General features: G+C 45.1%; 1 protein-coding gene across 1 annotated transcript in view; it reads right to left on the reverse strand.

Moving 5' to 3' along the window:
- Window positions 1-5,864, reverse strand: part of LOC123519374 (carbohydrate-binding domain-containing protein C2E1P3.05c-like) — a 9,479-nt gene extending 3,615 nt beyond the window's left edge. Inside the window, exons 1-6 of the mRNA XM_045280651.1 lie at window positions 5,808-5,864; window positions 4,378-4,507; window positions 3,838-3,900; window positions 2,595-2,711; window positions 2,136-2,273; window positions 1-123 (exon numbers count right to left, since the gene is read on the reverse strand). The exon at window positions 1-123 is cut by the window's left edge and continues 71 nt beyond it. Coding sequence (XP_045136586.1) covers window positions 1-123; window positions 2,136-2,273; window positions 2,595-2,711; window positions 3,838-3,900; window positions 4,378-4,507; window positions 5,808-5,864 — 628 coding nt within the window. The remainder of the gene's footprint in view (window positions 124-2,135; window positions 2,274-2,594; window positions 2,712-3,837; window positions 3,901-4,377; window positions 4,508-5,807) is intronic.
- Window positions 5,865-18,200: the final 12,336 nt, after the last annotated feature.

The following is an 18,200-nucleotide window of genomic DNA, read 5'->3' on the forward strand; positions in this document are numbered from 1 at the left end:
TGCTGACAGTGGTGCTGCTGACAGTGGTGCTGCTGACAGTGGTGGTACTACTGATAGTGCTGGTGGTAGTGATGTCAGGGCCAGTGGTGGTGGTTGTTGAGGTAACAGGCGTGGTTTTCTTATCTGTTCATGAAAAAAGTAAGATAATAACCACCTACTATACTTAACCTTCCTCCACACACACACACACACACACACACACACACACACACACACACACACACACACACACACACACACACACACACACTGAGGAACTATAATACTGTTTTTTGTAGGTCAAAGGTTCACTCTCCAGCAAGTGTCAGGCAGATATCACCTTTTTATCTTAAGGTTTCTCTGAGTTGCTTTGTAGCATTGAAAAGAAGCAATGCACTACACTGGTGGTGGTGGGATTAATTGCTCAAGGGGAAGGAACATCACACAGTCATAATGTCAGTGTGCATGAACAATATAGTTATCCAATGTAATCATACCACTGTCCAAGCTATGACTTTTGTTGTGTTTCAAATTGATTATCTCTATTCTCCACTGACTAATGACAGAACTCAACATAGGAGAAGATTCCATTTAGTTGGGGCACTTTCTTCCTTGCCACTGACAAAGAGAGCAAAGAAGACTCCGTCTATTTGGATGCATTACTTGATATTTTGGTTAGTGGGCAAAACCAGGCTCGATTGACATAGCCGAGTTAAATAACAGGGACATTACAACTCTCAGCATACCATCACTTTACATACAAATTAATTATTAGGTTTTGCAATGTGAAATGCTGGAGAAAATAAGTTACTTTTATGTTCAAATGATCAGAAAAATAATAACTTGATTTTAATGCACATTTTTCCCTTCAAGTAAATGTATACGATGTTTAAACCTTTAGGATTACAGTTTGTTACTAGTCCACGAAATACAGTATCATTATCATCTTTATTATCATTATCATTATTATTATTATTATTATTACCATTACAATTATCATTATTATTATTATTATTATTATCATTATTATTATTATCATTATCACTATTGCTATTATCAACATTCGTATTACTAAAACAACAAATAGATCAGCAACACTTACTGTAGCAACACACGCAATGCTTCCCCTTGCACCCATGGAACAGAATCCAGCCGTGGCAGGGCTTGTTCTTCTTCTGACACTTGCCGTGCACCTCATAACACTCAGGGGTCAGCTTGCAATTCTTCTTCTTCTCTGTGAGGGTGATGATTGAGTGGTGGTGGTGGTGGTGGTGGTGGTGGTTTAGGAGTCACACAGGGAATGAAATTGACACCTTTCATTCATCTGTTTTGTTTTTCTGTCGCTTATTGCCTTTTTTGTGTGCAATTATGAATGTTCTTGTCTTTAGTAAGGATAGAGGATTATTGCAGTGGTGGTGGTGAAGGTGATGGTGGTGGTATCGTAGAAAATTGACGTCTTTTGCTTGTCTTTTTTTGTTTCCTTGCCTTTGTGCATTTATGTCGCTGACTATTTCTATAATTGTGGATGTGCTTCTATCATATCATTGGATTATTTCCTGCTAAGTCACTACAACACCAATAAAATGACACCACACTAGTGATTCCACACCACTGTTATGGACACACTGACTTGCCTCGTGAAAGATTAGAGTGGTGGCAGAGGTGGGATTGTTTTCTTTATCCTCGAATGTAGACAATACGAGCTTAACTTTACTAAATGTCAGCTGGCTAAAGTCAACTTCTTACTACATCTCCTTGCCCACCTCAACAAGGATTGTGCATCGTGAATTACAGAAACACATGAGAACCTGGTCAATCACCTCAGTCATCACAGAAAACCGCCTTCAAAAGAGGCCTTTGCATTTCAGAATATGGTGAGAAAATTTAAACATGGAAAGCGGAAATGCTAAGGCAATTAGATGGAAACATATGTTCGAATACGTGAGAAGAAAGATGAATAATGGGAAGATGAGAGCATAAAAGGAAGAAAGGCAATGTAAAGAGAGACAAATAGATAGACTGAGAGAGTTAAGCAGGTCAAGGAGATAAAAATTCATGGCTTGTGATGGATTTTCTTCCTTCTTTCTCTCTTTCTAATTACCTGGTCTAAAAGAACAGCCCTTTAACTTGTAACATAAAGGCATCATCGCACTTACTGTAGCAGCAGACGCAGCCCTTGCCCTTACATCCCTTCTTGCTGATTTTGCCCTTACAATGCTCCTTCTTGGACTGGCACACACCCTTCTTCTTCTTACAGGGTTTCTTGGTCTTGCACTTGGGTTCAAGCTTGGGGACTGCACAGAAGAGAAAAGGTACGTCACTATTGACTACTACTACTATTGACAGGTATATCTCAGGTCGACGAAAGGAGAAGGTTCTGACACGTGAGGAACTAAGAATCTAGGAACCTAAAGAATGATGCAAATACAAATAGTTAGTAGGCTTACACGTGGCAGTTGCTGTATGTGTTAAGTCTTTCCATAAAGTTCCCTCTTTACATGTACAGTACTAACAATCTGATACCCGAATCTATTCCAGTAACCTATTTATACCTTTGTCCATTTATCATTGCTGTCTCTTAAAACTCCAGTGTGAGGTCAATACCCAATACCTACCACAGCAGACACAGCCATGATCCTTGCAGCCTTTCTTCAGTGTTTTGCCCTTACACTTCTCATACATAGACTGGCACACTCCATGGGCCTTCTTGCATTTCTTCCCGGACCGACAGACTGATGGCAGAGCAAGACAAGGACGTGAGGCAAGAAATAAGATGATATAGTAAAGGCATGCAATTTATGATAAGGTGATGAAAAGTGGTGATCGTTGTGATACTGAAGTGAACAGATATAATATGTTCTCAAAGGTGATCTTGGAACCTGATGAGTGTTGTGGCTCCAGTGTCTGAGTGCACGATGAGAGGTGTTATATTGGTGGCAGCGGTGGATCAATATGGGTGTTTCTATGAAGTGCGAAGGAGAGAGTGTTACATTTGTCGTAAGGGAGTGAAGAAATATGAAAGAAAAAGAAATATGAGAAATCAACAATATATTATGTATCAAGGCAGAAAAGAAAGGTGAAAGAAAGTGAGTGAAAAGAACAAATTATGTAGTATCTAAAAGAAATCTGAAATACTAGAAAAAAAAAAAAAAAAAAGGAGAAACTAACAATGTATTACGTGAAAATGAAGGATCCTGATTTGTATTTTCTTTCTTCCATCATACTCACCTTTGATCTTCACTACGACCTCAGCTTCTGTCTTCTTGTCATCCTTCTTCACTAACTTCATTTTCTTCTTCATCTTCTTTATTTTTTTCTTATCATCATCATCTTTGTTCTTTCTCTTCATTTTCCTCTTCATCTTTTTCTCCTTATCTGCGTCTTCTTTGTTGCTTCCCTTTGTCTTCTTCCTCCTCTTTTCTTCCTTTTCCACATTCCTATTTTTAGTTTTGTTTTCCCAGCTATTTGTCTTCTTGTTCTTCTTTTTCAGTAATTTCTTCATTACGTTTGTCTTCTTCTTCCTCCTCTTCTCTTTCTTCTCCACTTTCCTGTTCTCAGTTTTGTTCTCGATGTTATTTCCTTTTTTATTCTTCTTTCGTAGCATTTTCTTCAATACATTTGTCTTCTTCTTCCTTCTCTTCTCACTTTTCTTTTCATCCCTTTCCTCAGATTTCTTATTCTTGTTAACTCCTTTCCTCTTATTTCTTTTCCCATTCTTTGTCTTGTTCCTTTTCTCTGTCTTAGTTTTTCTCGTCTTATCCTTTCCATTTTCTTTATTTGATCCTTTCTTTGTTTTTCTGTCTTTCTTTCCATCTTTCTCTCGTATTTGTCCTCGTGAATTGCCTCGTCTTTCCTTGCCTTCTTTTATCGTATTATCCTCATCCTTCAGGCTGTCGAGAAGGTCTGAGCTACTGGCAGGACCTGAGGAGCCATGGAGACAGAGTAAGCTGATGGTGAATGATTAATATTGTCTGAGATTTGCCTACACTTTCTAAGTTTTGGTTCCTGAGACAATGAACTACATAATATTGGCTTTTCTGTGGATTTTCTGTGGGTTGATTAAAAAAGGGAATTGTATCTAAACTGGTACAATGTTTCTCCTATGCACTGCCCAAGATGGAACACTATAATAAAGAGATGAGGGCGTTACAGTGGTGCCTTGAGGAACTTCTTGATGGTGTTTAGATACATACAGTAGTACAGCTCAGACGTTACCAAAAGCTACTCCCTCAAATTGGTTCTCTAACAAGACTTACACGACCGGACAGGTGATAAACCCTTAGCCAACCGCAACAACATGTAAACAAAATCTATACACATCATTAACTCCTTCAATAAAACACGATCTAACCCATACATACAAAGCACCCAAGAGGACGTGACAGCCACCACACTTACCTTTCCTCGTACAGCACACTTTGCCCTCATCACAGCTAAGGGAGGAGTCCAAGTACTGGGAGCAGATCTGTGCACGTCTGTCTCCCAAGCACTGCCCGCCTGCCTCCTTGCATGTCTTACCCGCTGCCTGCTGTGGAGGAGAACAGGTACAATGAATGACAGAAGAGGGTTAGGAATGAGTGAAGGCAAGGACGGGAGACGCAACCAGGGAATAGAATGGTGGATGAGTGATAGAAGACATGATACACAGGAAGAATAAATGAAAGAAGAGAAGGTTAGGAATGAGTGAAGGAAGGAACAGCAGAAACATTACCAAAGAATGAAATAGTGGATAAGTGATACAAGACACGATAGACCAGAGGATGTACGAAGGGATGAGTGAAGGAAAGCACAATAAATAGATAACCAGGATGTGTAAGACTGGATGAGTGAAGGAAGGAACGCTAACAGACAAACAAAGGACGCGAGAGTCAAATAAGGGAAGTAAAACGTGTTCTTTGTTCAAGTTAACGAGGAATCCATTAGTCAGTCAGCCAGTGTGTGTGTCATTGAAGATTGAATTCAGTCACTCATTGAATCTAGCGAGCCGGTCAATCTTAACCCCTTCAATAGAGACACATTTTTACCTTGAGATTTGTGTACGATTAGACCATTTTACTGACGTTAGGAAGGGCCTATGGAGGTCAGAAGATTAATGGCCACAGTCTTCACTATTTCAATCCCTTCAGTACTGGGACACATGTATACTTTGACATCTGTGTACGATTAGACCATTTCATTGACATTAGGAAGGGTCTATGGAGGTCAGAAGATTAATGGCCACAGTCTTCACTATTCTAATCCCCCCACATAAGTTTCTGAAGCTGTATAAAATCACCAAATAGTAAGCAGAATGAATATGGAAACGCGTCATGCTACTGAAGGGATTAACTTGAATTTTGCATCGTTTTTATCACTTAGTCAGGCCAGAGTGTTGTATCGTATCACATTTCCTCCATCAGTAATTTGTAGAGCATCAAAATTAATCTGTCAATAAATAAGTCAATAAACTTTTCTCTAATCCACCAATCAATAGCTTTTTTGCATGACATCAAACTCAATTAACCAATCAATCAAGCAGGCTTATAATCACCAAACCAGCAAGCCAGTCTGCATTCTGGACACACATTCGGAAACCATTCTACGCCTTGCATCCATTATTTCAAGAGACTCTGGTTAATGCTACGATGTTTTTTAATTGTGTTTGTACGGTTTAAGTGACAGAGTAACAAAAAATCTATATCATCAACAAGAGAATTGCAAGTGAAAACCCTCCTAATCATCTCTGTGGCCTTTGAAAACAGTGGGTGAGGAAGTGTAGTGTTCCTGTAACTTCTTATGGTATCAAAATCCACAAACACATTTCACTTTTACATCTACAAATCTTTTACCTGATAGGACGCAGAGATTAGGACAAGGAGCCCCAGAGCCAGTGATGCCCAGCCCATGGTTAGGATAGGAGGGAATGAAAGCAGCGAGCGAAGGGGAATAAGCTGTGTGTGGATCAGCGAGTACTGAGGCCTTATATACCAGATCTCTTTCTCTCTCTCTCTCTCTCTCTCTCAGATGTATAGGAGGCTGAACGGCCCACACCTGTTTTACCTTTGTCCAGCTTTATGCAGGTGTAATAGTGAGGGGTCAAGCGGAAGCGGAAGTGTACAGGAGGAAGAGGAAAATAGATGAGGTCTACGAAGATTGAAAAAAAATAATCCCTTCAGTACTGGGACGCTTTTTAATATGAGTTTTTGGTGTCATTAGACGATATCATTGACATTAGGAAGGCTCTATTTGAAAGGGTGTTGGACAGTAGACTGAGACAGGTGGTACGTGTCGGACGGCAACAGCTAGGATTTATGAAGGGATTTGGGACAGTCGACGGAATCTTCGCACTCCGACAGAGTATGGAAAAGCATCGGGAAAAACAGAAAGTACTGCATATGGTTTTCATTGACTTAGAGAAAGCGTATGATAGGATCCCACGGCAAGAAGTATGGAGAAGCCTGAGAGAAAGAGGAGTGCCAGAAAAGTATGTCAGAATTGTCCAAGAATGCTACAGGAATGTTACAACTAGAGTTCGGAGTACGGATTGGCACAACGGATAGCTTTCAGGTGAAAGTCGGCTTACACCAAGGATCGGCACTAAGCCCACTACTATTCAACATAGTGTTCGATGTCATAACTGAAAATGTCAGAGAGGAACCACCCTGGTGTGTATTATATGCTGATGACATCGTCTTAGTGACCGAAAGTAGAGGACAGCTGGAAAGAAAATTAGAAGAATGGAGAGTTGCTTTGGAAAGCAGAGGAATGAGGATAAGTAGGGCCAAAACTGAATATTTTACGACGGATACAAGGGGCGACCAACAGGCCACAATTAGACTGAATGGTGAAAAGTTGAAGAGAGTGAAAACATTTAAGTACTTGGGATCAATGGTAGACGAGACAGTGGAAATGGAAAAAGAAGTGAACTTCCGGATTCAGTGTGGCTGGAACAATTGGCGGCAAGTTTCGGGTGTGATATGCGATAGAAGGGTACCAGTAAGAGTGAAGGGCAAAGTCCACAAAGCAGTCGTCAGACCTGCTTTGATGTATGGGCTGGAAGCAGCACCTTTGAAGAAGATCGAAGAGAGGAAGATGGATGTGGCGGAGATGAAGATGTTGAGATGGATGGTAGGAGTCACCAGAACAGACCGAATTAGGAATGAGTACATAAGAGGCACAGTGAAAGTAGTTGAAGTCTCCAAGAAGATCCAGGAGTCAAGGTTGAGGTGGTATGGACACTTGAGAAGAAGAGTTGGCGAAGACCACGTAGGAAGGGAGATCATGGAAATGGAAGTGCAGGGAGTTAGAAGAAGAGGACGGCCCAAACGAAGATGGATTGACTGCATAAACGGAGATCTTAGGGAGAAAAATATAAATCCAGAGATGGCAAACAACAGAAATACGTGGAGAAGGCTCATTCACAACGGCGACCCAGAATAGGGAAAAGCTGGGAAGGAAGGCTTTTCGGAGGTCAGAAGATTAATGACCAGAGACTTCCCCATTTTAATCTCAGAAGATAGGGAAGAGAACTAAAATGACGAAGAAGATAAATAAACGAGAAGGAGGAAGAAGAATAGTGTTATAGAGGAGAGAGAAGAGAAGCAAAGAAGATAGATAAAAAACGGATAGGGATGAAAACCAAAGTGACGAGGAAGATAAATAAGGAGGAGGATAAAGATGAATAGTGTTTTAAAGGATAAGGAAGAGGAGCAAAGAAGATAGATAAAGAATGAGAAGGAGGAAAAGTAGGAAAACGAGAGAGAAGTTATAAGAAGGATGTGAGATGAAGTTTAAAAGAGGAACAAGGAGGTGAGGAGGAAGATCTAATTGAAGAAAGAGGAAGAAAGCAAAGAAAGGAACATTTAGAAAGATAAGAGATGACAGGAAGACAAAGGCAAGAAGAAGAAGGAAAAAGGAGAACAAGGAAGAGAGCAAGAAGGGAAGATTTTAGAAAGATAAGAGATGACAGCAAAACAAAGAAAAGAAGAAAGAAAAAGGAGAATGAAGAAGAAAACAGCATTAACAAAGACGATAAAAGAAAGAACAAGAATAGACAGAAAGATTTTAGAAAAGGAAAAAAAGAACGAAAAAGGAGAAAAAACGATAACAGAAGATAAAAAGAAAGAATAAGAGGAGACAAGAAGATTTTATGAGGAAAAAACAAGAATAAAAAGGAAAAATAAGGGAACAAGAAGAAAGAAACTAAAGATAACAAGGATAAATAAAAGATAACAAGAAAAATAAATAGAATATAGGCAAAAACATTGAAAAACAGCTTTGAAATAGATAAGAGAAAGGAGAAAGAAACAGAAGATACAGAAGGAAGGAAGGAAGGAAGGAAGGAAAGAAGGACGGAAGGAAGGAAGGGAGGGAGGAAGGACGAGTCGAGCATAGGAAACTAACGATAACAAGGAAAATAAAAGAAAACAAGAAAACACACACACACACACACACACACACACACACACACACACAGGTTTTTTGTCTTTGTAGGTTATGATATGGCCTTGAACTCATTCCTCCTCCTGCTGTGGTGTATGCTGTGGTGTGGTATGCCGTGGCGTGGTGAGGCGGGGTGTTGATAACCCTGACGTGTTTTCTCCCCAGGTGGACGTGTCTGTGTCGACGCTCACCATCAACCAGACGGGATGCGCACACCCCGGCCTGGAGGTGGAATGGGGCGAACTGGAGGCCGAGGTGGCGCCCTCCACACTGGTGCTGGTGGACGCTCGCGTGTACTTCACTCAGCAGCCCGTCCCCCCGACTCGGCCAGCCTCCATCACCGCAGTGCACTTCATCAACTGCTCCTTCGTGGAGCTGCCAGCCCACGCCTTCCAGGGCCTGCAGCTGCTGCGGGAGGTACGGCTGCTGGGCGGCGCTGCGACAGTGGTGCGCCGAGGGGCCTTCACAGGGCTGCCACTCCTCTGCGTAGTGGAGGTGGTGGACGTCAGCCTGGCCGTAGTGGAAGGCGGGGCTTGGGCCAGCCTGCCGGCGCTGCGGGACCTCATCTTGGCGCACTGCAGCATCGGGAACCTGCACCCCCTGGCCGTCAACCTGAGCCGGAAAATCACCGCAGAGGAGGAGGAGCGTGCGTGCGCTGCGGCGCGGAGCCCAGACCGTAGCCGTGTGCTGGAAGTGCTATCTTCCCGTCAGGCATCATTCCGTGACACCAACATGTCCTTGCCGGACTTCGGGTCTCAGCTGCTGCTGTACACTAACACCATCGAAGTGGTGCAGCAGCGCGCCCTCAGTGGGGACGCCTTCGGGTTCCTGATCCTGGTGGACAACGTGGTGGGACACGTGGCGGCCTCAGCGCTGGACATGGAGCTGCATAGCCCCTGCGAGGTGAGCGCCGCCATGTTGGTGGACAACAGCCTGGAGGCCATGGAGGACGGGACACTGGCCGCGCTGCGGGTCAGACAGGGGGCGCCGCTCCGCACTTTCCTGGCCCTCAACAACAACACCTGGAGCCGCGCCACGCCTCACGCCTTCACGCTGCACGAAAACATGCTCCTCTTCTCGGCGGCAGACAACACCTTCTCCTGCCGCTGCGCCGCTCTGCGCTGGGCTGCCACCGCGCCCACCACCGAGGTGCAGCAAGACTTGCAGGAGGCGCTGGTGGCGCACAGTGTCTGCCGCGACGGCTCCAGGCTGGCCGCCTTCCTAGCCACCTGCAGGGACAACCCTGTGCCCCCGCCAACACACATTGTACCCCCGCCCACCATCAACCCCCGACCCTCAACCACCCACACCCACATCCCCTCACACCCAACCAACGCCACCACTACCACCACTACCACCTCACCCTCCACCACTCACACCCCGCCTCCGTCACACACTTCCACTACAACCACTGCCACCTCTTCAACTTCACCACCCACCACCCACACACCGCCCCCCTCACACCCAACCTCCACCATCACCCCGGAACCACCCTCTCCCTCAGGAGCCCCCCACCTCACCCTGGTTCCAGCCACCCTCTTCACCTTCCTGGCAGCTTATGTGTTGCTGTAGCGCCCCTCCCTCCCCTCCCTACCCGTTCTGGGAGGCGGTAGCGTAGTGAATAAGGTAGTGAGCATGGGATCGGGCAGACGTTCACGTGTAGGTTCGAATCCCACCACATACTACCGCTTTGAAGCTATGCCATTTGTGGAGTGGTTCAAAGTTAGCTACATGTCACCAGGATACCCAGGCTCTAGGTGGCTACACCAAAGATGCACTTGGGTGGTGATATGGGCCCTAATATGCCCACCACTTTAAATGAAACTGCCCGCGCCACTAATGGGCGGAGGCTGAACAACGCTTCCCACACACCCTTCAAGTGTGCCTATAGGCGCTATAGGCCGGCACCACCTCACCTTCACCGTGTCATATTCATTTCATTTATCTATAGAAGTATTGCTTTGTAATAAAAGACAAAAATAATCTCTACTCTCATTCATTCCTGCACCACACACACACACACACACACACACACACACACGCCCGGTAGCTCAGTGGCTAGAGCGTTGGCTTCACAAGCCAGATTACCGGGGTTCGATTCCCCGGCCGGGTGCAGATATTTGGGTGTGTCTCCTTTCACGTGTAGCCCCTGTTCAGTGTTCACTGTTCAGTGTTCACTGTTCACCTAGCAGTGAGTAGGTACGGGATGTAAATCGAGGAGTTGTGACCTTGTTGTCCCGGTGTGTGGTGTGTGCCTGGTCTCAGGCCTATCCCAAGATCGGAAATAATGAGCTCTGAGCTCGTTCCGTAGGGTAACGTCTGGCTGTCTCGTCAGAGACTGCACTACATCAAACAGTGAAACACACACACACACACAAACACACACACACACACACACACACACACACACACACACACACACACACACACACACACACACACACACACACACACACACACACACACACACACACACACACACACACACACACACACACACACACACACACACACACACACACTCAAAATAGTGCTGCTAAAGTGATAGTAATACTGCTGATAGTGGTAATGGCGCTGTTAACAGTGGTATTAGTGCTGCTGACAGTGGTAGTGGTGCTGCTGACAGTGGTAGTGGTTTTGCTGACAGTGGTAATGGTGCTGCTGACAGTGGTATTAGTGCTGCTGACATTGGTATTAGTGCTGCTGACAGTGGTATTAGTGCTGCTGACAGTGGTAATAATATTGCTGACAGTGGTAGTAGTGCTACTGACTGTGTTAGTAGTACTACTGACAGTGTTAGTAATACTTCTGACAGTGGTAGTAGTGCTGCTGACAGTGGTAGGGGTATTGCTGACAGTGGTAGTGGTACTGCTGACAGTGGTAGTGGTGCTGCTGACAGCGGTAACGGTACTGCTGACAAGGGTAGTAGTACTGCTGACAGTGGTAGTGGTGCTGCTGACAGTGGTAGTTGTGCTGCTGACAGTGGTAGTAATACTGCTGACAGTAGTATTGGTGTTGCTGACAGTGGTAGTGCTGCTGGTGAAAGTGGTAGTAGTACTGCTGACAGTGGTAGTGGTATTCCTGACAGTGGTAGGGTATTGTTGACAGTGATAGTAGTACTGCTGACAGTGGTAGTGGTATTGCTGACAGTGGTAGTAGTACTGCTGACAGTGGTAGTGGGATTGCTGACAGTGGTAGTAGTACTGCTGACAGTGGTAGTAGTACTGCTGATAGTGGTAGTGGTGCTGCTGACAGTGGTAGTGGTGCTGCTGACAGTGGTAGTGGTGTTGTTGACAGTGATAGTGGTGCTGCTGACAGTGGTATTAGTGCTGCTGACAGTGGTAGTGGTGCTGCTAACAGTGGTAGTGGTGCTGCTGACAGTGATATTAGTGCTGCTGACAATGGTAGTGGTGCTGCTGACAGTGGTAGTGGTGCTGCTGACAGTGGTAGTGGTGCTGCTGACAGTGGTATTAGTGCTGCTGACAGTGGTAGTGGTGCTGCTGACAGTGGTAGTGGTGCTGCTGACAGTGGTATTAGTGCTGCTGACAATGGTAGTGGTGCTGCTGACAGTGGTAGTGGTGCTGCTGACAGTGGTAGTGGTGCTGCTGACAGTGGTAGTAGTACTGTTGACAGTGGTAGTGATGTTGTTGACAGTGATAGTGGTGCTGCTGACAGTGGTAGTGGTGCTGCTGACAGTGGTATTAGTGCTGCTGACAGTGGTAGTGGTGCTGCTGACAGTGGTAGTGGTTCTGCTGACAGTGGTAGTGGTGCTGCTGACATTGGTATTAGTGCCGCTGACATTGGTATTAGTGCTGCTGACCGTGGTAGTGGTGCTGCTGACAGTGGTATTAGTGCTGCTGACAGTGGTAGTGGTGCTGCTGACAGTGGTATTAGTGCTGCTGACAGTGGTAGTGGTGCTGCTGACAGTGGTAGTGGTGCTGCTGACAGTGGTATTAGTGCTGCTGACATTGGTATTAGTGCTGCTGACAGTGGTATTAGTGCTGCTGACAGTGGTAGTGGTGCTGCTGACAGTGGTATTAGTGCTGCTGACATTGGTATTAGTACTGCTGACAGTGGTAATAGTGCTGCTGACAGTGGTAGTGGTGCTGCTGACAGTGGTATTAGTGCTGCTGACATTGATATTAGTGCTGCTGACAGTGGTAGTGGTGCTGCTGACAGTGGTAGTGGTGCTGCTGACAGTGGTAGTAGTGCTGCTGACAGTGGTATTAGTGCTGCTGACATTGGTATTAGTGCTGCTGACAGTGGTATTAGTGCTGCTGACAATGGTAGTGGTGCTGCTGACAGTGGTATTAGTGCTGCTGACAGTGGTAGTGGTGTTGCTGACAGTGGTAGTGGTTCTGCTGACAGTGGTAATGGTGCTGCTGACAGTGGTATTAGTGCTGCTGACATTGGTATTAGTGCTGCTGACAGTGGTATTAGTGCTGCTGACATTGGTATTAGTGCTGCTGACAGTGGTATTAGTGCTGCTGACAGTGGTAGTGGTGCTGCTGACAGTGGTATTAGTGCTGCTGACAGTGGTAGTGGTGCTGCTGACAGTGGTATTAGTGCTGCTGACAGTGGTATTAGTGCTGCTGACATTGGTATTAGTGCTGCTGACAGTGGTATTAGTGCTGCTGACAATGGTAGTGGTGCTGCTGACAGTGGTAGTGGTGCTGCTGACAGTGGTAGTGGTGCTGCTGACAGTGGTATTAGTGCTGCTGACAGTGGTAGTGGTGCTGCTGACAGTGGTAGTGGTGCTGCTGACAGTGGTATTAGTGCTGCTGACAGTAGTAGTGGTGCTGCTGACAGTGGTATTAGTGCTGCTGACAGTGGTAGTGGTGCTGCTGACAGTGGTAGTGGTGCTGCTGACAGTGGTATTAGTGCTGCTGACATTGGTATTAGTGCTGCTGACAGTGGTATTAGTGCTGCTGACAGTGGTAGTGGTGCTGCTGACAGTGGTATTAGTGCTGCTGACATTGGTATTAGTACTGCTGACAGTGGTAATAGTGCTGCTGACAGTGGTAGTGGTGCTGCTGACGGTGGTATTAGTGCTGCTGACATTGATATTAGTGCTGCTGACAGTGGTAGTGGTGCTGCTGACAGTGGTAGTGGTGCTGCTGACAGTGGTAGTAGTGCTGCTGACAGTGGTATTAGTGCTGCTGACATTGGTATTAGTGCTGCTGACAGTGGTATTAGTGCTGCTGACAATGGTAGTGGTGCTGCTGACAGTGGTATTAGTGCTGCTGACAGTGGTAGTGGTGCTGCTGACAGTGGTAGTGGTTCTGCTGACAGTGGTAATGGTGCTGCTGACAGTGGCATTAGTGCTGCTGACATTGGTATTAGTGCTGCTGACAGTGGTATTAGTGCTGCTGACATTGGTATTAGTGCTGCTGACAGTGGTATTAGTGCTGCTGACAGTGGTAGTGGTGCTGCTGACAGTGGCATTAGTGCTGCTGACAGTGGTAGTGGTGCTGCTGACAGTGGTATTAGTGCTGCTGACATTGGTATTAGTGCTGCTGACAGTGGTAGTGGTGCTGCTGATAGTGGTAGTAGTGCTGCTGACAGTGGTATTAGTGCTGCTGACAGTGGTATTAGTGCTGCTGACAGTGGTAGTGGTGCTGCTGACAGTGGTATTAGTGCTGCTGACAGTGGTAGTGGTACTGCTGACAGTGGTATTAGTGCTGATGACAGTGGTATTAGTACTGCTGACAGTGGTAGTGGTGCTGCTGACAGTGGTAGGGGTGCTGCTGACAGTGGTATTAGTGCTGCTGACATAGGTATTAGTGCTGCTGACAGTGGTATTGGTGCTGCTGACAGTGGTAGTGGTACTGCTGACAGTGGTATTAGTGCTGATGACAGTGGTATTAGTGCTGCTGACAGTGGTAGTGGTTCTGCTGACAGTGGTAGTGGTTCTGCTGACAGTGGTAGTGGTACTGCTGACAGTGGTAGTGGTACTGCTGACAGTAGTAGTGGTACTGCTGACAGTGGTAGTGGTTCTGCTGACAGTGGTAGTGGTGCTGCTGACAGTGGTAGTGGTGCTGCTGACATTGTTCATGAAGATGGTGGTGGAAGTGGTTTGGTAGTAGTGGAAGTAGTGGTGGTGGAAGAGATTCTTATGGAAATGGTGGAGATGAAGATGCATGAGAGCGAGAGAGAGAGAGAGAGAGAGAGAGAGAGAGAGAGAGAGAGAGAGAGAGAGAGAGAGAGAATGTGGGATGGTTACGTTCACAGACAGAGTTATAACGCACACTCTCTTTTCATCTCCCCGTGACGGAATGGATGTCCTTCCCAATCGCACATCCTAGCTGGAAATCAAACACGCCCCATTTAAAGTTACGATCCTTCCCACCACACACAGCCTACCCATTGACAACACTCGAGGAACACCGAATAAAACCAATGTGATGCAGTGCAGGTTTGGAAAGTATGTATTATTTTCTTAGAGTGTTAGGTTTATACATAGGCAGCGCTGTATACACAAAATCGAGGGTGTGTGATATGTTAAAACATTATCACAAAGCATATCAAAGGCTGTATAATTTCAAGGCATCTGTAAATAAAGACATGTTCCAATTTTCTCTTTGTGTAGTGGTGGCATTGTGGAGACTTTCCTGATAGCCGCTCTCCACTTGTTTCCAACCAGTGCTGCTTTCTTTAAGGTGGAGCTCATGTCTCTTCCACCTTCCGCCATGCGTTGTCAACCCATGTCCCATCCACTTACTATGCTCCCTCTCATCCATTGCCTTATTAAATGGTGGTGGTGGTGGTGGTGGTAGTGGAAGTGGTAGTGGTGGTGGTGGTGGTTGTGGTGGTGGTAGTAGTAGTAGTAGTAGTGGTGGAGGTAGTCGTCGTGGTGGTGGAGGTGGTGGTGGTGGTGGAGGTAGAAGTGGTGGTGGTGGAGGTAGAGGTGGTGGTGGTGGTGGAGGTAGAGGTGGTGGTGGTGGTGGAGGTAGAGGTGGTGGTGGTGGTGGAGGTAGACGTGGTGGTGGTGGAGGTAGACGTGGTGGTGGTGGAGATAGACGTGGTGGTGGTGGAGGTAGACGTGGTGGTGGTGGAGGTAGTGGTAGAAGTGGTGGTAGTGGTACTGCTGACAGTGGTAGTGGTACTGCTGACAGTGGTAGTGGTACTGCTGACAGTGGTAGTGGTACTGCTAACAGTGGTAGTAGTGCTGCTGACAGTGGTAGTAGTGCTGCTGACAGTGGTTGTAGTGCTACTGACAGTGGTACTGCTGACAGTGGTTGTAGTGCTACTGACAGTGGTACTGGTGACAGTGGTAGTGGTACTACTGACAGTGGTAGTAGTGCTGCTCACAGTGGTGGTTGTACTACTGACAGTGGTAGTGGTGCTGCTGACAGTGGTGGTTGTACTACTGACAGTGGTAGTGGTGCTGCTGACAGTAGTTGTAGTACTGCTGACAGTGGTGCTGCTGACAGTGGTAGTGGTACTGCTGACAGTGGTAGTAGTACTACTGACAGTGGTTGTAGTGCTGCTGACAGTTGTGGTAGTACTGCTGACAGTTGTGGTAGTACTGCTGACAGTGGTAGTAGTGCTGCTGACAGTGGTACTGCTGACAGTGGTAGTAGTGCTACTGACAGTGGTAGTGGTGCTGCTGACAGTAGTTGTAGTGCTGCTGACTGTGGTACTGCTGACTGTAGTTGTAGTGCTGCTGACAGTGGTGCTGCTGACAGTGGTGCTGCTGACAGTGGTGGTACTACTGATAGTGCTGGTGGTAGTGATGTCAGGGCCAGTGGTGGTGGTTGTTGAGGTAACAGGCGTGGTTTTCTTATCTGTTCATGAAAAAAGTAAGATAATAACCACCTACTATACTTAACCTTCCTCCACACACACACACACACACACACACACACACACACACACACACACACACACACACACACACACACACACTATAATACTATAATACTATAATACTGTTTTTTGTAGGTCAAAGGTTCACTCTCCAGCAAGTGTCAGGCAGATATCACCTTTTTATCTTAAGGTTTCTCTGAGTTGCTTTGTAGCATTGAAAAGAAGCAATGCACTACACTGGTGGTGGTGGGATTAATTGCTCAAGGGGAAGGAACATCACACAGTCATAATGTCAGTGTGCATGAACAATATAGTTATCCAATGTAATCATACCACTGTCCAAGCTATGACTTTTGTTGTGTTTCAAATTGATTATCTCTATTCTCCACTGACTAATGACAGAACTCAACATAGGAGAAGATTCCATTTAGTTGGGGCACTTTCTTCCTTGCCACTGACAAAAGAGAGCAAAGAAGACTCCGTCTATTTGGATGCATTACTTGATATTTTGGTTAGTGGGCAAAACCAGGCTCGATTGACATAGCCGAGTTAAATAACAGGGACATTACAACTCTCAGCATACCATCACTTTACATACAAATTAATTATTAGGTTTTGCAATGTGAAATGCTGGAGAAAATAAGTTACTTTTATGTTCAAATGATCAGAAAAATAATAACTTGATTTTAATGCACATTTTTCCCTTCAAGTAAATGTATACGATGTTTAAACCTTTAGGATTACAGTTTGTTACTAGTCCACGAAATACAGTATCATTATCATCTTTATTATCATTATCATTATTATTATTATTATTATTACCATTACAATTATCATTATTATTATTATTATTATTATTATCATTATTATTATTATCATTATCACTATTGCTATTATCAACATTCGTATTACTAAAACAACAAATAGATCAGCAACACTTACTGTAGCAACACACGCAATGCTTCCCCTTGCACCCATGGAACAGAATCCAGCCGTGGCAGGGCTTGTTCTTCTTCTGACACTTGCCGTGCACCTCATAACACTCAGGGGTCAGCTTGCAATTCTTCTTCTTCTCTGTGAGGGTGATGATTGAGTGGTGGTGGTGGTGGTGGTGGTGGTGGTTTAGGAGTCACACAGGGAATGAAATTGACACCTTTCATTCATCTGTTTTGTTTTTCTGTCGCTTATTGCCTTTTTTGTGTGCAATTATGAATGTTCTTGTCTTTAGTAAGGATAGAGGATTATTGCAGTGGTGGTGGTGAAGGTGATGGTGGTGGTATCGTAGAAAGCGAAAAATTGACGTCTTTTGCTTGTCTTTTTTTGTTTCCTTGCCTTTGTGCATTTATGTCGCTGACTATTTCTATAATTGTGGATGTGCTTCTATCATATCATTGGATTATTTCCTGCTAAGTCACTACAACACCAATAAAATGACACCACACTAGTGATTCCACACCACTGTTATGGACACACTGACTTGCCTCGTGAAAGATTAGAGTGGTGGCAGAGGTGGGATTGTTTTCTTTATCCTCGAATGTAGACAATACGAGCTTAACTTTACTAAATGTCAGCTGGCTAAAGTCAACTTCTTACTACATCTCCTTGCCCACCTCAACAAGGATTGTGCATCGTGAATTACAGAAACACATGAGAACCTGGTCAATCACCTCAGTCATCACAGAAAACCGCCTTCAAAAGAGGCCTTTGCATTTCAGAATATGGTGAGAAAATTTAAACATGGAAAGCGGAAATGCTAAGGCAATTAGATGGAAACATATGTTCGAATACGTGAGAAGAAAGATGAATAATGGGAAGATGAGAGCATAAAAGGAAGAAAGGCAATGTAAAGAGAGACAAATAGATAGACTGAGAGAGTTAAGCAGGTCAAGGAGATAAAAATTCATGGCTTGTGATGGATTTTCTTCCTTCTTTCTCTCTTTCTAATTACCTGGTCTAAAAGAACAGCCCTTTAACTTGTAACATAAAGGCAT

The sequence above is a fragment of the Portunus trituberculatus genome, chromosome 7 (assembly GCF_017591435.1).
Source record: "Portunus trituberculatus isolate SZX2019 chromosome 7, ASM1759143v1, whole genome shotgun sequence".
Classification (NCBI taxonomy): domain Eukaryota; kingdom Metazoa; phylum Arthropoda; class Malacostraca; order Decapoda; family Portunidae; genus Portunus; species Portunus trituberculatus.